General features: G+C 46.2%; 1 protein-coding gene across 2 annotated transcripts in view; it reads right to left on the bottom strand.

The window, feature by feature from the left end:
- The window catches only part of LOC119441570 (oviduct-specific glycoprotein-like), a 49,749-nt gene extending 26,251 nt beyond the window's left edge, over window positions 1-23,498 (bottom strand). For both annotated transcript variants that reach the window (XM_037706179.2, XM_049661417.1), the window contains exons 1-5: window positions 23,382-23,498; window positions 18,993-19,084; window positions 16,582-16,855; window positions 10,933-11,044; window positions 2,122-2,234 (exon numbers count right to left, since the gene is read on the bottom strand). In XM_037706179.2, coding sequence (XP_037562107.1) covers window positions 2,122-2,234; window positions 10,933-11,044; window positions 16,582-16,855; window positions 18,993-19,084; window positions 23,382-23,425 — 635 coding nt within the window. In that variant the 5' untranslated portion in view covers window positions 23,426-23,498. The remainder of the gene's footprint in view (window positions 1-2,121; window positions 2,235-10,932; window positions 11,045-16,581; window positions 16,856-18,992; window positions 19,085-23,381) is intronic.
- Between the last annotated feature and the right edge of the window lie 372 nt (window positions 23,499-23,870).

The following is a 23,870-nucleotide window of genomic DNA, read 5'->3' as shown; positions in this document are numbered from 1 at the left end:
ACGTGGTGTTCGCCACCAGCGTACACCCGAATCCAGCTAACGAATATAGCGAAGTTCCGAGGGAACACTTTTCCTCGCTTTCGTGCTCTCAAACTTTCCGCGGTACGATTTCCCAAGTATTGTTTACGTGCCTTCGGGCATCAAGCTTTGCAAAATAAAGAACTGTAAAATACCTTGACCTGAAGGGCTAGTATAACATATAATATTGGATAAAACGACCTTGTGACATCGGCTGCGAATATACCATAATCAACCAGACGCACGGAGTGCATTGAAAGAATATCCGCATACTAAGGTCTCGAGTGGTGGCTGTCTCGAGACCTCGCCGACTCGAGAGAGCTGAAAAGCTTTTCTCTGCAACAGCAACTCTATTTTCTGAAGCAATACAGCGTGTGATGCACGGTTTCAGTCAAATAGCTTGCCGGTGAGATTCGGAAACACAGGAGAGTCCATGTGAACGACGGGTGGCTGGCACACGGTAGGCATGGCTTCGTTTACTGAACGAAAAAGGATACACCTTGATTTTCTTCGTCGGCACGTACTGTTGCAATTATACGCCCCCGATCAACTTCAAGGAGAACGTTGATTTCGAAGAATGATGATCTTAGAACACACTTAGGTGAATAACTTTAGTGTGAGCACATGAAAAAATAGTTGATTTCGTCCATTCGCACTAGTTGACCGACTCGAATACGCGCCTTTCGTTCATATCCCACTTTGATCACGGGTGCCGAATTCGAAAGAAAATCTTCTTAACATACACGCGATGAAGCTGATGGTGTCAAGTCGTTTCTCTTTATGCTGGCAATCCAAAGTAGATGCTTGTCTGCAACCGCAGTGGTAGAGGCTACGCCGACGCGGTGGCTAAGAGGCATTTATTATTCACTTTGAAAAATATGTTTGCAGCCGAATACGGCACAGTGGTAGCCCAATGACCTTGAGTCATCTGACATCGCAGCGAGCACAAATGGGAGACGTAAGAGTAGCACTAATTCGCACTCACGATGCTACCGTGACAAGCTGCCAATGGGGGAAACGGTAATCTGCAGATACCAGTACAAAGAGAAGAGCGTCGCGGCGCGCTGGATCGAGGCTGTGCTCCACTTCGCCTGTAAACGCTATATATGTTCCAGCGTGTCAACTCCCTAACCGCCAGCGTAGCTCATTCCTCATTATACCTTGATCTAAGGATCTGCCACAATCAGTTAGTACAAATTGACTGATGCGTTGGCACCATCATTGCAATGTTTCTTACAAGTTCGTTAAGTATTATTGTGGGATTTGGAATTTTTCCACACAATGCTTAAGTGTTTCGCTGATGGTACACTTAGTATAACCGCTTTCGTGAACTCTTGACACCAGTACTGCTGCCTCTATGTTCCAAAAGTCAGAAATATGGAAATCTTGCTTGATAACAAACTCTGGCGATGTTGATTAAAACATGTGCGGTACCGTCGTGTACATTTGTAATGGCCCAATTCATAAAAAGGGTTCACGTTTACATGACCAAACAATCACAGTTTAGAATTTAAGTTCTTCTGTTCACATGCTCAGGGAATGTGCCGGCAACAACGGTACCGAAACCGCCGCCTTTCGCGATGCGCCCATAGCGGCAGGCGTTACTAGATTAAATGAATCCTCGAGCTCGCTGATTCCCGCCGTTGCCCCGGCTGCTGGGGCCGCCGAGGACCTTCTCCGTCGGCGTCGCCGCCACTGGGAGGCGGCCCTGAAAAGTTCGTAGCTGGAAGACCAGCTCTGGGCTGTCCGACAAGCCGAAGATGCCGCCCGAGTCCAAGGACTTCGACCCGGCACCTGAGGCCACTAAAAGTAAAGCGCCGGCTCTTTAAATAAAGTTTATTTCTTCTTATTGTGCTCACTTTCGTATACAGGCTTTTAACTGTTCAATTATTAGACTGGACTGGAGGGCTGGACACGGAGGGAGGGCCTGTGGGTATTTGACGCGAGTGTAATGGTGTGCAAAATAGAGTGCAGTGGGAGCACATGATAATGCTTTTGCCAACGAAGCAGAATCAAGACATATTTCGTGCCATCCCATATATAGCCTATTCTAAAAGTTCAACAAAAAAAAGAGAAATAAATCATAGAGAACTTTCTACTCACTTAGCAATAGAGGGGACAGTATATGACTTCAAAACGAGCAGCAGTGGAGCAGGCACAGCAACCGAGAGAAGAAGGGGGCGCTCAGGATCTTTCTTGAGTTCCGCAGTGGTTTCCTGTAAGCGAAGAAAACACGTCACGTCCAGTGCATTAATGCAGCATTTAGAGCAGTTAAAGCGGTGAATCTGTGGTGTTCAAACAGCCCGATCAAGCAAAAAAAGAATATAAATATGACAGCGAACTGAGTCGACAGCTCCTAGAGCGAGATAGAGAGATAATTAAGATACGAAAGGCGGGGAGGTTAATTGGAAGATAAACGTCAACTTTGCTACACTGCTCTACCGAATAACTTATTGTGTGCTGCACGCACATAAAAATGTGTTTGTTATTACGCGATGAGACAAGCTAGCATCCTCGACAAATAATTTGCCATGTTATCCTTGACATTCACGTGGCAAATAGACAATTGCGTGATCGTTGCAGTTGTCGCCAAGGTCCCGCAGGCCTTCGTACATGCTACTAACTTTTGCGAGCTCAGTGGCTCGCAAAAGCTTTTTTACTGCAGTCTGCATGAAAACTTAGTTTATAAAATTACGGCTTTTCTATTGCCTTTAATTAGGGACGTCAATTCAAGCAAACTAAAGGCATACAGTTAGATTGTAAGTGACGTCGGTAATAAAAATATTCAGTTATTTTTCAAGCTCCTGGGGTCATATTTACGCACTTGAAAGGCAGCTTCGTAAAGGGGAAGCAGCGTCAACAGCAATTGGCATTCTAGGAAACGTGCACTTCATTCGTGCTTGTGTGCAACATGTCGTCCCCAAAAAATTATTTTTTGTTATTTTTGTTATCTGAAGAACTCTGCTTGCTCTTGTTTAACTACTGCAGCTCTGATTTGCCTTTGCTTCCTCACTGGATTATACATATGACTGCTCCAGTGATAAAGACCAATACAAAATGTTTTCTCCAGTCAATTGGAATCTCAGTTGGAATCTCGATCGGCTGCAAGTACCCGGCAGGAAGCACCGCTGGCTTTTTCCGATGTTGGCAGTACTTGCAAGCAGCTACGTATCGCCGTACGGAGCGTGGGACGCCGGGCCAGTAGAAGCGGCGGCGCACGCGGTCGTAAGTGCGAGCGACCCCAAGGTGTCCGGCAGTAGGTGCATCATGAAGCTCCTGAAGCACGGTTAAGCGGAGGTGTTGGGGAACAACAAATATAAGGGCAGGACCGTCAGGGCGAAAATTGCGGTGGTACAATATCCCGTCGTTGAGGGCTAACCACCGTAACGATGGATCAGTGGGAGCAGATTGCATTCGGTCAATGAGGGTCCTCAAGGTAGCGTCATGGTGTTGCTCGTGGGCCATGTCGAAAAGCTGGGAAATGGAAAGAACACTTGCGGAAGCATCCGTGTCGGCGTTGGCGGGCGTGGGTACAGGGTAACGGGACAAGCAGTCAGCGTCAATGCGTCGGCGACCAGACTTATGCACCACAGAATAGGAATACTCTTGTAGCCGCAAAGCCCATCGTCCAAGCCTCCCTGTGGGATCTTTTAAGGAGGAAAGCCAACAGAGGGCGTGGTGGTCCGTTACAGCAGAAAAGGGCCTGCCGTATAAATAGGGGCGGAATTTCGCTACTGCCCACACAAGTGCTTACATTCGCGCACGTTAATAGATTAATTCCGCTCCGCAGGTGACAAAAGACGGCTAGCGTACGCGATAACACGTTCACGGCCGTGCTGAACTTGTGCCAAGACACCGACGCCGGGGCCACTGGCATCGGTGCGCACCTCTTTAGGGGCTGACGTATCGAAGTGTCTTAGATCAACACGAGCACGAGCAGGTTAATCGATCTTGGTCTACACAACACGCTGGGGGAAGTGATAGAGGCACAGAACATAGCGAAGTATGAACGCCTTTCCATGAGCAGCATGCACAGATACATACTAGAGAAGTTAGACATCGGGTATCACGCTCAACACGGCGTCAAAGTCGACGTACCGAGTAGCCTCAGGGACAGATTGGTCGCCCCACCGCTACCGAAGAACATGCATCCGGAATACCACAGACATAGAAGGGAAAAGAGAGCGCAGGACGTACAGAGGAAGTAAGGCAACTGTGAAGACGCGGTATTCGTGGACGCGGCCAGATAGGCGCGCAGGCGCGGCTTCGCGGCCGCGGTGGTAGATCACGCGAATGCTTGCATGACTATAGCGTAACTGTACGCACGGTGCACGTGGAGACGGCGGAGGAGGTGGTCATTGCGCTAGCGGTGGCCACCACCGCGGCCGAGGTGATCATCAGCGACTCCCAGACGACAGTTCGCTACTACGCCATCGGCAGCATCTCCCCCGAGGCGTTACGAATACTACTCGCGGACAAAACCGAAAATAAGAAAGTTTACATCATGTGGGCGCCCGACCACACCACCTCGCTCGCCGGCAACGAGGCGGCGCACGGGGCGGCTCGAGGGCTTCCGGACCGAGCCGCCAACGGCACTACCGCCTCCTCGGCCGCGAAGACTGGTGAGGGGTGGGAGTGGCATGATCGCCTGACGAGTTACAGAAAAATCACACAGCACTACAATCTGGCGAGGTGTAAATTACCGCCAGCCACACCAGAAACTGAACAAGAGATTGGCGGTCGCATGGCGACAGCTGCAGATACGAACGTTTCTAAGCCCGGTGATCTTGAATCTCTGTTACCTAGAGCTTTATTCGTCAAACAAATGGAAGTTTTGTAAGGCCAGGGCAACTCTGGAACGCATGTTATGGGAGTGCGAACGATGGGAGGTTCCATACGGGGACGCAGCCACGAACCGAACGTGCTGGGAGACTACGCTGCTCAGATCCGCCCTCTCAGACCAACCCCCGAGGTCCAGCGGGTCGAGGATGCCGCCAGAGCTCAAGGGCTCGTGACCAACGCCTAGGCAGGGATATTCGCCCAAATCCCCAAATAACTCGCCGGATTTTCAATAAAGTTATTGTTCTACCGCTCAAACCGAACCTACGACTTAACTCGTGCTAACTCTAAAAACTAATAAAAACTAAACAGTTAGAAAGGCGTCTATAATGACCACATTTTACTAATGACTACCTCGAAACTGTTCCCGTATTGCCACCTCCTACTTATCTGTGTATGGCAAGCATTACTTCTGACGAGAATGGAATTGTTAAAATTATCGATTCATCAGAGAATTCGTCTTCACTTGGTACTGACGGCATTAACTCCAAGGTATTAAACGCACTAAGAACATCAGTAGTATTTTTCTAACGCTAATATTTCTACAGTCTCTCACAATTGGATCAGTCCCCACAGACTGGAAGGTTGGCAAAATAATTCGCATCTTTAAAAAAAGTCTACCGTACAAATCCTAGCAACCAGGGTCTAAATTTCATCACAACTGTTTCTTCAAACTTTATGGAGCACGTAATACCATTCCCACATTGCGACTTTTCTGTAATCTGTAAATTTCTTTCCTCCTAACTAGCACGGATATCTCAAAGCTCATTCTTGCGACACTCTACTTGCTCTCTTCCTACATATATTAAATTCACATCTCGATCGAAACATCCCCACTGACGCTCTATGTTTGGACTTCAAAAAAGCTTTCGATAAAGTGTCACATATTCTTCACCTGCATAAACTCTCGCACCTTAACCTTCAACTAGACATCGTTAATTGGATTCGTGAATTTCTAACCGATCGCCTTCGATTTGTTACCGCTAAATCAATCTCCTTAACTATATCCATTGTTCTATGTGGTGTGCCCCAAGGCTGTGTCCTTGGGCCCCTCTTTCTTGCGATAGCAATTATACGGACACTTATATATAGACACGGAACCTCACAGCAATTATATCGCCGTGAGGTTCTGTATAAAGTCCAAGGGCGATAAAAAGTGTCGCCGCGCGCCCAATGCTGTATATGCGTGTGAAAGCGCGCGAGGGACGCGCGCTTTCACGGAGAGAAAACGCGACGTCTCCGTCGCACGAAAAACCATAAGGGGGGGGGGGGGGTGGAAGCGAGGGAGGGGGGCGCCGTTGTGCTCCGGAACCAACTGCGCATTTACCCACCCGGCGCAAGGGCATCTGGCGATTCAATTTCTTGCGCGAAAGGAGGAAAGTGGGAAGGCAGCGGGGGAGGGAGGGGGTGCGGCTTCTACAGTGCCATCTACTGCGCACTTGTACTTTGTGCCACTGCGAGCGGTCGGGCGCACCATATCTTGAAAGCGATCTGCCTTGAAAGCGATTATCTTGAAAGCGATTCTCCCACCATACGCATCCCAAAGCTGTGTACCCACCTCGAGCCCATTACACTTCGTATCAGCGTTCTTTCAAGCATGAAACGCTTTCAGCTCCCGTTGTCAGCGACCTTCAAGTGACCTTGAGCCCAAAGGCAGAGCCATTATCCCGGCATCGTTGCGAGAACAAAACAAGATCATCCGGGCAACCAGTCAAAAGCTAAGAAAATGCGGTCTCTGGCCCCCAACCCTTTGTACAGGACCGCATTACATACGCTAGTTACTGCCCCAAGAAGTCACAAAATGTATTGCTTCCGAGTTCTTCCTAATGTTTGTTCACAATTTAAGCGGAGCTGTAACTTCTAGTACGCGGAAGTTTTATTTGTCATGTCCAATAGGGACGTTCAAAAGGCAGATACACGACACTATACACTTGATTGTCATCTTTTGGCCCTGAGACAGGGCTTCCAGTGCACTTTTCAACGCCAGCGGTCCGTGAGTTCCGCGTCGCGGGTTTTGCGCCGGCTCGAGAGATAGCGCCACGCTACGCGACCAAGCCGGCATTGTCCGGCGCGACGCGGATGGCTGTTTGGCCGAGACGAGACTTGCAATGAAATTCTGTCTGTTACAGGAGACCATTGCGTCCATGTGGACCACTCTACGTTAGGCCGTGGTGCGGTGTGGTGTGGCGGATTGTGCCGTTCCGAACATGCCCTTCACCAATTTTGAGATTTTGGCTAGTGCAATCTTCAACCAATCTGCTTTGCCGGTAGCCATTTCCTGCTTACATTATACTGTCGATTACGGGAGAGCCATCCAGCGGAGCTATTGTAAGTCGAGACTGCGCCGTCCGTCTGTCCTCCGGTTTCACGCAGGGGTCAGCTTCCCTGACCCACCGCTAGGGGCGCTGCGCTCAATCAGAGGCTAGGGTGCCTCGATGTCCTCCTCGCCCGCCGCTCTGTACAGGGTGGAGACAACTGCGTCGTCTGCTACGGCGTCCGCCATGTTCTTGCCCGCTGCGAGCGGCGCGTTGTAGGCGCGCGTGTGATGAGCGGTTTGACGGAAGCAATGCGCTGTTTTTGTCGACGACAGCACTTCAAACAGGCACTAACGCGTCATGACAGTAAAGTAGCAATATATTTTATGGCATCCGATTTAACGGAACAGCTAAATAATCTTCGTCACGTTATTTGAAAGGACACTTACGAGAAACCGGAAGTTGAGCTGTATACTGGTGGATTGCAGTCCTGTTACGATTACAGTCGTGTCATTCTTACTGCGAACAGAGCTTTAATAAGCGAGTAAAGAGCAAAAATCTGAAGGATCCTACAATACCGAATCAGGGACGACAGAAATTGAGGAAGAGATATTTGGACTTCGATTACGAATTTCTCCACTAATAAGACATCGTTTTGCACCGAACAAAAACTGTGCGCATTCCGTAAGACCCCTCTTTTATTCCAGCTGAACTTCCAGTTTCTGTTTAGTGGCGCTTTAATGCTGTCGTCTGGAAATACCCTCGTAAAACGCGTTGCAACCGCTCATCAGCGTGGCGTGTTTTGTTTACGAGCTGTAAATACAGAAATTAGGTTGCGCGGCAATCACTGACTTTGTTTCAGAGTGGGAAATAATGCTTTTAACACAAGCGTTCGTAGAGGAATGCAAAAATTGCTACGTTGCCAGCATTGCTGTTATTCGGGCAGTTACGCGGTGAACCTGTGTTGCTGTGTTGTTGTTTTGTTGCGGCCGGACAGCAATTTCACAAGTGCACTCCGCTGGCATCTACCCCACATAACAACAGGCTATGCCCTTCCATATCACCCCGTCCAACCACCGTGGGTGATGGTTCAACCTTCGGTATGCGTGCATGTCCCCGGCATACTAAAGAAATCATTAGTTCCCGTTAGCGGACTACAACAACTTGCTCTGGCATACACCTGGTCAGAATACCAGACCTATGTTCATTTTACACAGACGGGTCCGCGTCACCAAATGCATCGACAGCACCTGTGGTGATACCAGCCCAGCAGATGACTCGAGGCTTCATTATAGATCACAATTGAACATCAACCGCTGCAGAGCTTGTGGCTATTCGGGAAGCGATTCGCCACATCTGCGGGGAAAGACCTCAAGAATGGTGCATTTCACGGACTCAAAACCCGTGCTGCAAATTTTGGGATGCTACCTGCGCCACACCGCATATCAAGTTCTGGCACTACAGATTACCGAGCTACTTTCATGCGCTCAAGAAAAACACCACCGCATAGTTTTCCAATGGATCCCGGGACACTGTGGGCTCAATGATAATGAGATGGCCGATGCTGAAGCAAAGCGCGCCCTCAGCAATGGCCTACGAACTGTAGTGTCGTTCTCTAGACCGGACATCACATGCCTCCTGTCAAAATTAATGAGTGCGACGACACAGCTAGACGCTCGTCACGTCCGCCTTAAAAGGCTGGATCCCGATATGCAATTTCCTGTTCTGCGTGGAATTCTACGCCCTCATACATGCCTAATACACAGACTGCGATTAGGCGTACGCTTTCACGCGCAAATACTTGCACATCATTGGACGGACAGACTCCCCGGACTGTTCAGTGTGTGGTGTTATAGAGACTATACACCATGTGCTCGTGGTGTGCCCTGAGTATGCGCGCGCAAGACTGACACTGGCAGCTACCTTGAGGCATTTATACAATGGACCACTGTCGGAAGACCTCTTGCTGGGCGCATGGCCACAGACTTGGCAGACGATAGAGACAATGCGTGCTATTTCACGTTTCTTAGGCGACACGGGCCTGGACTCACGATTGTGATAAAATTTATGCAATGTATCCTTTCACCTCGTTCCTCCCATTGTCATCCCCCAATGTGACCCTCTTTCTTTCCCTCTTCCCCTTCCTTTACGTAGAGTAGCAGGCCAGATGTTCCATTTTCCGGCCGACCTCTCTACATTTTCAAATCATTAAACTACTTCTTCTTCTGTGTTGCTTGTCAGCATGTTCTTATGCAGCCCTGGAAATTCCTATTACATAAAAAAATGCCGGTGCTAAAGAAAAGAGGTCAATAAGTGACGAGTAGACACGTGATTTCTGTCATGACGTTTCAGTCGCCATGCAGGTTTTTATTATGTCAGCTGTCAGGAGGTGTCAATTGCCACAGGTCTTTCGTAGATCTTAGACCAGGCATTTTGTACCGACGACACCGAGCGAACTCGTCGCAGCGATGTCCTACCACCTGCACCGGGCAGCGTGCGCGGCGGGCATGAACATGGCGGCGGCGGCTGGAACGAACCGGTTCTGGCGGCACCAACGCCGTCAAAGAATGTCTCCACCCTGTACGGAGCGGCGGGCGAGGAGGACATCGAGGCACCCTATCAGAGGCCGCGCCGGCTGAGGAGCGGACCCATCATAACGCGCGACTGGGGAGGGGGAGCGCTCGCCCTTTCTCGCCGTGGATCCCGCTCGGCGCGAGCGGCCGCAGGAGCTCGCTCGAGAGCGATAGCACCGTCGCCGGACGAATTCTACGTTTCGAGCGCTGGAATCGGCAGCGAAACGGCAGCGGCGGGACGCTAATCCGCAGCTACGCAAGAGGGAAGCGCAAGCCAGACGTAACCGCTGGGAGACCGCTACGAACGAGGATCGTCGGCGGGAAGCGCAAGCGAAACAGCAGCGGAAGGAGGCTAATCCGGAACTACGCAAAAAAGAAACGCAAGTCAAGCGTACTTGCAGGAAAGCGAACCCTGATTTGTCGCAGCAAGAAGCATAACAAAGACGCAAGCGCCGAGAGATCCCTATGACAGACACTGCAAAAGATTTGCTCGACCGAGAGTTAGCAGGGAATGCTAAGCAGTAAAAGTCAAAACATCCCCTATAATCACAAGAAAACATCTGGAAAACAAACATACTAACAGAAACTCCCACAAAATCACAAAATCACACAGGTAATCACACAAAATGACAGAGAAACACAAGGGAACCACAGCTCCACTGTTTCAGCAGATTTCACATTGGGTGGAACTGGGTTGCTTTTTCGTTTGCACACAGCCCATGAATTGAATACCCTACCTTCTGACATCGCCCTCATCACCGACATTTGTCGTTTCAAAGCAGCCATTGAAGACCATCTTCCGAGTCACGCCACCTAACCTGATCCGATATTTTTGTATGTGCCCACTTCTCGTGTAATGTCCCGTTCTGGGACTATTGAGGTATCATGAATAAATGAATAAAATAGAGCATGAAGCCGACGGCGGAAATGAAGCTGGAGTGTCCATATAGTTGATATCGCAATAAAAAAAACTTAAATTTTTTCAAACAGCAAAACTAGACATGCCACTACCCAGGTGCTGGCATACGTTGTATTCGTAGTCAATATATTTTCATTAGTTGTCTATAGAAAAGTGTCAGAAATTATGGAAAATTGATGTAGTGGATGGGTGCGTTCCTACCTGATTTAAAGGTGTATGGCAATATTGTCTTTAGTTGGCCGCGTACGTTCCGATCTCACACATTCGTCTTGTCAGCTATATTAAATGGCAGATTATGTGAGGACTGTGGCGTAAGCTTTCGTCATACCTCCAGGAGGAGGACGAAATTGGCGGCATCCTTGGGCGAAGGAAACTCCCAATCCAGGTCAAGCCCATCAAGGTCTGCTGTCCGCAGTGCCCAGGCCGTGGAGTTGATAAATCTATACATGGAACGGAGAAAAGTAGCTTGCTAAGCGCGCCGAAACCATCAGAATATCATATTTCATCCATTCTAATTTCAACTTCACATACGTTTCTAAGTGTCATACCTGCCCAGTCAAACCTTTTCGCTGGATGCTTCCAGTGTTCGCACTCGACTGTCTTTACATGAACTTCGTTTACGCTTAGTTTTTTAAATACCAATGGGAGAAGATGAGAATTAGTGGCGGCGAAAAACAATGCACTACCCTAAGCTGCACATTGTGATACGGGTTGCTGAACTTCTAATTGCTTCTATTTGACAGTAATTACTTCTGTAAATTAATTTGTTTAACAGTTTGAAGAAAAATAAATCAGGCACCGCGTACGCAAAAGCATTTGCACTGTAATTTTCCCTAAGAAAGGAATTCAGCCAATCCTAAAGCTGGACACCTCATTCGCTAAGGTGGCTTGCGAATTGCAAAGAGCACTTAGGAAATCTGTTTCAACTGGGTCCTACATACCGTAAAAAAAGAAACCTGCCCTATACTACAGTCTTTTTTCAACAAGTGCCAGCAAGTCATTTCCATTTTTCGCGCATGTAATTTCAGGTACTCTGAACAATCAAGCTCAAGAACTATAAAACTATGTTCTCTGCAACAGGCAATTTTCAAAATTCTATATAACAAAATTCTCACACCGTATACGACAATGCCTTATGACTACGTATGACCACTGATATTTATGATTATGACTATAGGGCACCTGCCGTTACAGTCGGCATAGAACGAAAGCAGGCCACTACAGTCGGCGCAACAAGTAGAGATAGAATATTTCCGTAAAAACACGAAAGCCTATGAACGAGAGCAGATTAAAATATATTATTTCGTTTTAATTAGGAAAGCATATCGAACACCTTCGCATAGAGAACACAACAGTCAGCGCAAAAAGGAAGCAGACAGTACAGTTACCACAACAAGTAACTATACCACGCAGAAAAGAAGAAAACCACTACAGTTGCCACATGTAAATGTACCATAAATTTAGTGTAGAAAGAAAGTAGGCCACAAGTTACCGCAATAAGTATACCATACAGTCGGTGTTGAAATAGATCTTATTACTACAGCTGCTGCAAGAAGTAAGTATACCATACAGTCGCTGCAGAAAGAAAGAAGGAAGCTACAGTTGCCACACCAAGTAGCGATGTCATACAATTAGGGTAGAAAGAAATTAAGCCACTACAGTTGCCGCAACAAGTGTACCATGCACTCTGCCATACGATACAGTCTGTGCAGAAATAATGCAAGCCACTACAGTTACAGCAACAATTAAATAATTAAGGCGTATTCAGTAATTTTTGAGCCTGATCGAGAGAAATTAAGGATAGTTAAGATTCTTTAAACTTAACCTTGATCGAATAACACTACATAATTAAAGGTAATTAAATGTTTTACGCATTATTAAGGTTGTTTAAGGACTAATAAGATGAAAGTTAAATACGATTATATTTATTAAGCCTAAATAGGACTTCTTAAGGGTGCGAATGTTAAGGAAGCCTAATAGGGAATGCTTACAATTGAATAACTTCAGCGTAATGACGAATAATGGGGTTAAATAATGATATAGAGGCTAATTAAAAATTGTTTAGGCTTCCGATTGATTAGCAATAAATTATTTATTGCTGATCAGGATTACTTAATGGTTATTAAGGTGAGCTAAGCTTAATTGAGATTAATAACGATTACGTAGCATTAGGCCAATGAAGATAAAGGCTAAGGAATATTAACTGATATTACGTTACTTAACCCTAGTTTAATTTCGGGCAAGGAAACCGAGAAACGAGCCGCGTGCATCATGCCACCAGACACGTTCGGCTACGTCATAAACCTATGTGTGCAAGATGGGCGACTGACAAGGATGCTTTCCCACTTTCTCACAACTACCACTAGGCAGTTACTGCAGTAATTATTAAGTGCGAAGCACTTTAGGAGCCCGGGCGGTCGGCGTGTCATACCATGGTCACGCGCAAAAACAGGGCCAAAACCAGTGCAGAATTCATCAAAACCGGTTCAGAATAAACTAACATGATTCAGAATGACGTAAAAGATAGGAATAATCAAAAATTAAGCGCATTAATTAGCAAAAACTTATGAAAATTGTAAAAATCTTGTAATGGGATCGCATGTCATCGTGGTCACGCACAGAAACAAGTTCTCAAAACAGGGTCAAAACGAGCGAACAATTGATCAAAACCGGTTCAAAATAAACTAACCTGATTCAGAATTGTTTAAAAGATACGAATACTCATGAATTAATTGAAATAATGAACAGAAATTTGTTAAAATCGCTTCTGTCACCAGCACAGGTTTTAGCTTCATGTGCGCCTTGGTTTGGCTCCATGTGCGTGGCGGTTTCCCACCACTTGTGCCTAGCACAGGTCTCAAAATGGATGATAGATTGCTATACACAAGATAAACACAGGATAACACAAGATAAACACAAGAAAAACACAAGAGAAACACCGGCGAATCACTGCTTCGCACTTCCCCAGCTTTCAGGTTGAGTGGAACGGCACAACCGCCGAGTTTACCAACGCCACTGTCCCGCACCGGTACCCAATTTCGTTCACTTGGTAAGTACCAAAACTGACATAGTATGACAAGAGTGTAGGACGAACATAAATGATAGGTCATGACAAGAATGACAGGAAATGCCTGTCATGTATGCCATGGAACAGCCGCCTACGTCTTGGTGCTCCCATGTTCGTTTCGTTAACTTGGTAGGTACGAAAATTGGCATAGTATGACAAGAGTGTATGACGAACATAAATGATAGGCCATGCATGACATGCGTGTCATGTAGGTCATGAAACAGCTGCCTAAAATGATGACACCGCGAAACAATATTTACGCTCCAAAACCACTGAAATGGGTTCGGATGTGGGTACTAAGTGAATGAAACACAAAAGGATGGTGGTAAAGTCATAGTCATGACCATGACTCCGCAAAAATTACAATGACTTAGCAAAAATATTAATACTCAAAAACAACTGAAATTCGTTCGGACGTGGGCACTCAACGAGAAACACTAAAGGATGGTGGTCGAAGTCATAGACATCAGCATGGCTCAGAAAAAATGACAAAGACTCAGCGAAAAAAAATTAACACATAAAAAGCAATGGAATGCGTTCGAATGTGGTACTAAGTGAAGAAAAAGGCTAGAGGTTGATGGTCGATGTCATAGCCATGAGCATGACTAAGTGTGATGGAAACGCTTGCTGTTTCCTTTCGGCCCAGGATCCTTCTAATAACCACACGGCAGACGGGTGACTTTTACAGGCAACACAGACTATACACAGACACGCTAACACGACACCGACGATTTACATGCACGCGGACTAGAGTTTTGAAGACGTTTGTGAGTCTATATAAGGATGTGCCTAGCACTCATGCATCTCGACTCGCCGGTGGGCGTCGTCATTGCGGTGCCCATGACGGTTGTCTTTGCGTAGTGCGTCGCTGCGTCGTCTGACATTTGAGGACAGCTGCCGTGTTGCTTACGACTGCCACGTATTACGCCATCACCACCACGCCGCACCTGGTCGCGACGGGGAAGCAGGGTAAACAGCCGGCCAGTATGGCACGAGGCCACTGCTGTAACTGGCCAGTAACGCTTGGCTTGTAACGCCTCGGCCGCTAGAACGTCGGGCTCGGTTGGCAGACAGGTAGCTCAAGCACCCCGGTTCCCAGCAGGAAGCTCTGCACCAGGCCGCTATGACAGCCGACCGCTGGTGCGCAGGAGAGCATAGCCACGAGCGGGACCTAAGACCAGGTCCGCATGGTAGCAGGATACCCGGTCGCCAGTCGTCGGGCTCGGTCGGCAGGCGGGTAGCTCAGGTGTCCCGGTCCTCAGCACGAAGCGCAGCACCAGACCGCTATAACAGCAGGCCGTTGGTGCGCAGGAGAGCCCAGCCACGAATGGGATCTCCACTCAGGTCCACAGGTAGCAGGCCACCGATCGCCAGTACCCGAGCCTTGAACCGCCGTTCTGCGAGCTGCCGTTCCAGACTTCCGCTCGCTCTCACGCTCTGCGCGTTCCTCACGCTGATTCTTTGTTCGTGGCACGTGGTCTTCTTCTTCCATAATCATCATCACTAACTATCTTCTTCTTGTTGCCACAAAATCACCATAACTGCAAGCAGGCTTGTCAAACACTTTGGCTTGTGACGGCCACACGCGACTATCCACATCATCAAACTAAGGCTTTTGACTTAAGGTGCCTTAGGCGTAGCGAAAGGATTTCCTGAGGACTCATGACATGAATCTAATGATATGCGTGTCATGTAGGTCATGAAACAGGCGTCTACTATCGTAGACCGAAATGAACCCTACGCAAATGTCGTATTTCATATTGCTTTAGAAATTATGAATTGTTCTATATTCACAAATCAAACATCTCTAATGCTGTATCTTGAAGTAATAAATCAAATGAAGCCGTGGTAGATAAGTTAAATGGCGCACGCCAATTTATGAAACTATGTGAGCGTTTTTGCCGTTGAGCATGTGCGTAAAGGGCGAGGAGGTTTCAGTGGTGTAAGGCGATGCATCGTATACAGCGGCTGTGACCATCGCCTCTAAATTTCGCTTGCGGCCTATTCATGCGTTCAGTCTGTATGCAGCATGAAATTCTCGTTAGTAGCATTTCTCAGGGCACTAATGTCACTTCGCGAGTGTCTAATCACGCTTTTTTTGTTTGAAATCTTGCGTGCTTTCTTTTCAGCCAGGAAAAATTTCAATCACGGCAGCTATTATCAGGGAAAAAAGTATTTAGATATTTATCTATAGGCTATACAGCTTCCACATTCAATAGCGTGCTTAAAGCGATACTTTAAGGGGTGGGTAAATAAGTACTTTTATTATCGATCTTAGCTCATAGTGATAATGATTTTACTTGTTGATTATGGCTTTGAACAATACTAAGTTTGAGCAATCTCGTAGTGGACATGATGATCTCGTAAGGCTTAACAAAAGTTAGCTGAAGCACCCTTTATAGCATTTGACATTTATGAAGCTTACAGCGTGAACATAAAAATAGCCTCAGAATATTAGTGCATAAAAAAAGACGGCGTATAAGAACAAAGTTGTGACATGTGCACTTCATAACCGTGGAATTACACGTTGCGTAGAATAAAACTAAGCAGTATTCTATGCATCGCAACTCGTTGTATACAAATATTAACCGCTTGAGTAAAGCATTATTTCTCGTATATTCCAACAGGTACCTCCTTGAGAAAAAGTTTACGGACCGGGTGTTTCGCAATAAAGCGAATTTTCCCATCTTCCTCCGACAATAACTTCAAATTGAGGACTGTCGTCTACACGTGGCATTGCGAACTTTCCAGACTATTCCTAAGTTTAAGTTTATGCGTGCTAATTGCGAACAAGTTGTTTTTTTTTTCGGCGAGTCTGTGGTCGGTATACTTTTGCTAATGGGTTATTTGTTGGATCGGTATAACATGTTTTTGTCGTAAAAGCTCGAATGAACTTTTGAATCATCATACCGCTGGCGGCGGGACGCACAGGAAACCATTGCCTTGAAGATGTCTCCTCCTCCGACGGACATCATAAGCTTCAGCGTTGGTTTACGCTTCCGTAAAACAGCCAATGATGCGAGTGCTTCCTGACCCCCAAGGGGATCCAAGTCGACGCTGTAGTCTTGGCCGACCGTGGCGAAGCCCAAGATGATGTGGCTACAAAGACTCACATTGACCATAGCCAGGGGCAGTGCCTCAGGTGATGTCGGAGCTGGAAGGTAGCACACCTGGTCGAAGCAGTCTGCGAACAAGAATAATAAACCTTTGAATTTAGCATTGCACTGACACGACCATGCTCTCTGCTGCTCTTGAAAGTCTTAGCCAACATTACAGCTCGCAGATGCTAAACGTCATTCACTTTAGATATTGCATCGACTGACACGTTGGTTTGAATGATAATATATATGTAATATCCGACACCCATTGAAATTACTTGCTGTCAGACGCGTCGCGGTAGACAAGTGTCTGCCAATAGGTAAAGAAACAAAATACAAGTGTCTGCCAATAGGTAAAGAAACAAAATATATTGGGCACTTCCTTGAGGAACACTCGTTTATAAAAACGTATCGTACTACCTCTTTCGTGCTCTTTTAAAGGTTCGTCCAAATGTTAGCGGCAGCATCAGAATTGTACTGTTCGCCCACCGTTTATTCGATCGCGTCCACTTTCCTTTGAACCCTTTATATTGTTTCGTACAAATTTTTTGTGCCTCTAATGTTCTTTGAAGTCGAGACAACAAATTATTGTGCGTAACGTTCCAGGTTTCTGTTCTGTTACTGTAAACTATAACAATATAACTATAACTGAAACAATTAGGCGTTGTTATAATTACATAACTAGATACCACACTCATTTTCTTCTTATTACTATTAGTAATAATATTAATTACTATTAATAATATTACGTGCCCGATGCTCCGCCATATGAGCGACGGTGATGGCTGTCAAGCTGATAAATTTCTACAGTATTTTTGTGCGCATGTTGGTTCTGGTCCTGGAAGTCTTAGCCTGCACCGCTCACTTTTTAACGGGCTGGACACCAGGCTAAATTCGATGTGAGTAATACGGGGTTAATTTGAAGGCAGTGCAATTGCGGAGTGCTAGTGGGCACGGCGCGGGCTTTTGTTCTTTTTACCGCGAAGCTGTATATATGGCTAGCCGATTCATCCATCCGTCGCCTGTACGCAGAAACTATCATCCTCAGCAACGGCTCGAGCGTCGTAGTCTTTTTTCATAGCTGGGTCGTCGGCGCCCCTCGGCGCAACCGCGCGAAAGCGCTCGTGCCACTGCACCCGCGTTCGTCGTCGTCGTCTTCTTCTTCCGTAGCTGGCTCCGTTGCCGCTCATCTTTCTAGAGTACAGTTTCACTTCTCTTCTGTCGTCGTAATGGGGAGTCCGCTTTTGCGGGGGTATGAGTCATTGCGTAAGGGGTTATGAGCCAGTCATTGTCTTACGTGACGGACAGATTTACTTTTGAAGAAATTTAATTTTGAAGAATCGCAAGCGCCAATGCGACAACGGCGGACAGCGGGCATACCGTCAGTGACGTCGTTTTCTCCGTCGTCTCCGAACGTGTGTGTAACCTCATTAAGAAACACAAAGAGGTAACTAATAATTGAGAACGACTTTAATGTACCGTCGGAATTAACCCAGTGATAAACACCGGAGCCACACGTTTCAGCTGCGCTGGTTAACCACTTTTACGGAGTGCTTGGGCGGTGATTATTTGTATATATTTCGTGCGCTTTTTTTTGGGGGGGGGGGGCGCTAAAAGAATGATTACGTAACAAGTAGGGAATTAGATAGATGCTGGATTAGATGTTTCCTTGAACGCTCAAGAAGTTTTTATTAGAAGTTCTGCCCTATTGTTCTAATTTGTGAAATTGGACAATTCATCATGGCTCATTACGCAATTATTCAGAAGCCTAAATAATAGTGTGACTTCTCCTATTGTTCCTACTGGAGAAGTTCGTTAATTCATCATGACCAATTATGCAATTAAGGAAAACCCCGAAATACAGTGTGACTTGCCCTAGTGTTCTTACTGGCGAAGTTGGGTTAATCATCATGACGAAGTTTCCAATTAAGCAGAACCCCCCCAAAATAGTGAAATATTGTAGCATACAAGAGCCAAGAGCATGATCTTGGTAGCACTCTCCTAAAGTATTAATGCATATTTTTACACCTTGAAAAATTTACTGAAACATCAAGTATGATCAATGAAAGATTCGTACTTGCAATTATGTGAACACATCACCAGTGAACTAAAAAAATGAAATATGGAAGAACATGCAGCCTAGAATAGAGGAAAATATATCGCAGCGTAGAGAATATTTTGAGAAATATTAATTTTTGTATGAGACGTATCCCGACTACTTACGAGTAGAAGGACCGAAACATTGCAACATCAGAAGCATCACGCAGAACTTCAGGCATGCTTGTCCCTTGCTGTGGAGTTCACCCGTTCTATTCCTTGGGAAAAATGCAGTTGATATCAGCGTAACGCTGTGCGAGCAATGTGAGCAATTCCACCAACAGAACATCCACAACGCTACTCTCATTCTAGCACGATTAGACCGACTGGCCATATATTATATTTCTATGAAAGTTACTGCAGATTTTTTTTTCAACACAATTGCTATGAGTACTTTGAAGTCACCATGGTGGTTTACCTGTGTACGTTCGTGTTATTCAATTGTCCTAGTAAATAAAAAGGACAGTGAGTATTGTTCTTTAATAACAACCATTGATGTGTCATATTCCACCAAAATGGTTTTCACATTTAGGACAATTTTGATGCAATTTCGCGGCCGCGGTTGCCATGCGGTTGCATAACTTAGGGGAGAACATCGCTTCAAATATTATTACAGTGCAAAGCTGTTCATGCGATCAAGTTACCCTATCCACATCAAATTTAGGGCATTTCCTCAGAATTTACCGGGTATGATGTCTGTTTGGCGGCCACTTGCGTAGCCATGAAAAGTATACACAGGTAAAAGAAAGTTTGTATAAATAAATTCGCATTCGCCCACTCTAACCATTTTGTTGACTTAACCACGAGAAGCAGTTATTAGTGTGTGTCATGGTTCATTTCACTCAGCCGAGTTCCTTGCGTTGGAAAGCCACTTCTGCAGAAATTATGTGCAGTGAACCAGCTTTACGGGGGGCATGTATCTTTTCTGCTATCTCGTACGTTTGCCTGAGAATAGACAAGAAGTGTTTTACTTTTTTTTGTAGATTACACTCCCCAGGTGACCGCGAAACGAGCAGGCAGCGTCTGTCTTCACTCATTCAGGGGCAAAAAGAACATTAACAGCGGTGTTCACCCCCACATCGGAGTTTGTGTTTCGACAGGAACTCAGATGCGCAACAACCCCAACCCTTCAAGACAACCGGCAGCGCCACCTGAATTTTTTGCTCCGCCTTTGCACCCCAACTGAATTCTGCCGACGCGAGAAAACTCTGCTCTGTCGGCTATGGCTAGGAATGGCTTTTACGAACGGTTATGTTTTCTCGTTGGAATGGCCGACAACCCTACGTGTGGTGACTTTGGTTGCGTGGAGACCCTTCAACATGGTCTGTGTTTCCTCGCTGCAGAGTACAGAAACAATCGCTGCAACTGCGCTTACTTGCTTTTAAAATAGGCTATAATATTAGCAAATTACTTCGCAATGCTAATCTCATTAGTCATCGCAGCAGAGGGCGACGAAGGAACTAATGGCGTTCTTTTCTTTCATCCCACCCTGTCTAAGGAAACAGTTCTGATAACTTCCCATCCACCTGGCGCGAATAAGACGGCTAGGAAAAAATGAAACCATTGTTGCCTGAAAGCAACCCATATAGGGGCACTATTTTTTTTAGCCAGGCTAAAAAATGCAGTGCCTCCGTTGTAGACTGAAATTGTGCACTGGCATTTAGCTATCATCACAATAGAAACACTACACTCTTAGAAAAGACGGTAGCGTGAGTATTTATCTAAACCTAGTAGCCACCTGTCACTAAGGTCGATTAATGACGGTGCTCGTAGCACAAGGTGATGCATACGACTAGCACAGGTAGCGAGTTCACGAGCTATAGAAAGTAATGGCACCGCTAAAGGGACATTTGCTACTGCTTGAATGCAGTAGGGCGTTTTCTTGTTTTGAAGTGGCGCTTTCACTGGGAACAAAAAAAATCGTGGCAGCTTGCACCACTAGTGCAAGCTGCCCACGATATATATATATATATATATATATATATATATATATATATATATATATATCAAGTATAGCGGCGATCGTGGGTAGCTTGCGCCACTAGTGCAAGCTGCCCACAATTTTTTTTGCTCACAGTGAAAGCGCCACTTCGGAACAAGAAAACGCCCTACTGACTTCAAGCAGTAGCAAATGTCCCTTTCACGGTGTCATTATTATATAGCTCGTGAACTCGCTACCTGTGCTAGTCGTACGCATCACCTCCTTGTGCTACGTGCACCGTCTCTAATCGACCTTAGTGACAGGTGGTTACTAGGTTTAGAAAGTCTATAATCATGGGTAGTGAATAATCGTGGGCAGCTTGCACCCCTAGTGCAAGCTGCCCAGGAGTATTATATATATATATATATATATATATATATATATATATATATACAGATGCTTTCTTGTGGATGACTGATCGGGCCGGCGTGCGGGATCATTGTAATGCACCGCGAATCTGATGGGGGCGGAGCTGATGATCGACCTAGCTCGTTCCAAGTTTTACTAAGCTTGGCTAAGTTTTGCTAGGAAACGCTAAGTGCTGCTAGGCACGGTATTCCGAATCTGCTCGCCGCTGACATGCAGATTTTCGCTTGGCCGCGCGACGCGCTTCAAGATGAGCGGCTTCTACTTCGGGTGTCCGGACCTTGTTTGGTGATTCCATGTCAAGGGTAGATGTACTCGCCACAGAGTCAACGAGAGTTGTGCCGCTGTCGCGGCGGCTCCAAACTTTATCTCGCCGGTGACGTCACGGCGAAGCTGCGCCTCCACACTTGCTTCTTGCCGGGGCGTGGCTGGTCGAAACCTGCCGAGCCGCCGCCAGAGGCGCCTGCTGCAGTCACGGACCCAGCGCACGTTCGGCGCGAATGCGTGGAAACGGGGAAACGCGGATGGCGTCGGCAACGACTCTGCGCGTTGCCTCGTTGGAGCTGCTACAATTTCTTTCTCTCTCGCTCTCATTTCTCTTTCTCTCTCCCGAGCATAGCGCGCGCCGCACTATGATCGGGATAAAATGTAAGCTGCAAGCTGCAGCCTAATATACCCAGAATGAATGTCTTTGAATAACCTTCATACCGAATTACCGTTTTAGTTAAAATGTGAAGGCCCTTGAGTAATGTTTCAATTCCCATCAAGAGCCACTCCCTGAAACCATCATGAATAAGAAATGCTGTCCAATAATAAGGAATAAAATGTTGGACCAATATTACTGCTCTGTTTCTTAAATGCGAATTTCGAAGCTTACTAATTAAATGCGAATTTCGAAATTTACCTAAGAGGCACCTCAGAAATGGGTCAAATTTTGAGACTCTACGGCAGCACTCCAGAGTCTACATTTTGCCATATACTACAGGACTGACTCAAGAACAGCTGGCATATGAGATAAAAAAAGACCATCATCAAGCTATCGCCAAAGGTCATGAAGTTACATTTCAGTGGCTAGCTGGACATACAAGCATTGCTGGTAATAACCTCGCCGATGAAGCCACCCGGTCTGCCCATCTGGAAGTTCTACCAGTTCCAATTCCCTTATCCAGAACCAACGCTGCAAGAAAGCTTCATATCGTGGCTAAAGATATGACACACAAATATTGGTCTTCTCCTAACCTTCCGAAGTGTCATCTTCATAGACTTGATCCATCCCTAAAGATACAAGTCCCGTCAAAAGTTTCCCGCTCTGAGGTGACAGTATTCTGCTGTCTCTGGCTTGGGGTGACACTTACAAAGGCATGCTCTTTCCGCATTGGAATGGGGCATATGCCTATATGTGCGAGTCTTGTGGCACTACAGAAACCACAGAACACATCCTATGTCTCTATCCCCAGTACGGCGTCGATTGTGAAGCTCTCCGGACAGCATTGAACCGGCTGGAGTCTAGACCATTTTCCGAAATAAAGATCCTTGAACCGTGGCTATACGCTTCGATGGCACAGAAAACGATGAAACCGTGGTTACAGTACCTGAAGTCGACAGGTCTGGGCGATCGTGTGTAGATTTGGTGCGAGCCTTCAAATGTGCGCACAACTATGCTCTCTCAATCTCCTCTCTCTTCATCCTTATACCCACTTCTCCCAGAGCAGGGTAGCAAACCGGACGTGTGTCTGGTTAACCTCCCTGCTTTTCCTTCTTTCTATTGTTCTCTCTCTCTCTCTCGAAGCTTACAAAAAACAATTCGCTTGCACATCGACACATAATTTCCCCAAAACAATCTTGCCACCGAAGGTCAAGGCACTTGCAATTCGCAAGGAAAGCGACACGTAACAATTACAATTGAAATATGAAAGTAAAGCATGTTCCTCTGCAAACTACGATGTAGAGAAGAAATCATTGCAACTTCGATGCAAGAGAAGCTGAAGAAATGCACTAATAGCGTAGCGTGAGAAATGGGTTCGAGTGTCGCCGGTTAGAAGAGTATGCGAACTGAGCCGATTGATCCAGAATCCTTGGTGTGGGGCTTCTAGTGTTGCATTTGCTCAGTGCAAATTTATCGACGACATCTAGGACACCCAGGGAAACTACCCCCAAGAGAGACTTACCGAACACGTTGAGCAGAACGTAAATTAGTTGCGCTAAGAGCCATGAAAGGTTTCCTCGTTTCAACTGCTAGAAGTACATCGAACGCGACGAACAAAGGTTCAAACTTCCGCGCAGGAGTCATTTATGTATGTAAAGGGTAACCTTTTTTTGTAACAGAAAGATAGTAAGTGAATGGGTTTCCGATGCGATAGCAGAAAAGAAAAACAAAGAATGCGTCTATTGCGCACATTGAGGTAACTCCTGATAAAACCCGCCACGCAGATTACGAGCTAGTTGGTTCCATCTTGCGCAAGCGCTAATATGTCGTCCTATCAGTAAAAGGGTCCAGAAAAATATGTTCGCAACCTGATTATATATGTTACACTAATAGCCATTAAACGTTTCCGTATTTTAAGTGCTACAAGTACATTTAACGCCACCAACAAAGGTTAAAACTTCCGCGCAGGAGTCATTTATGTGTATAAAGGGTAACCTTTTTTTGTACAGAA

Source organism: Dermacentor silvarum, chromosome 2 (genome assembly GCF_013339745.2).
Source record: "Dermacentor silvarum isolate Dsil-2018 chromosome 2, BIME_Dsil_1.4, whole genome shotgun sequence".
Classification (NCBI taxonomy): Eukaryota; Metazoa; Arthropoda; class Arachnida; order Ixodida; family Ixodidae; genus Dermacentor; species Dermacentor silvarum.
Note: the sequence above shows the minus strand (reverse complement) of the source record. Positions and strands in the feature narration are given on the sequence as shown.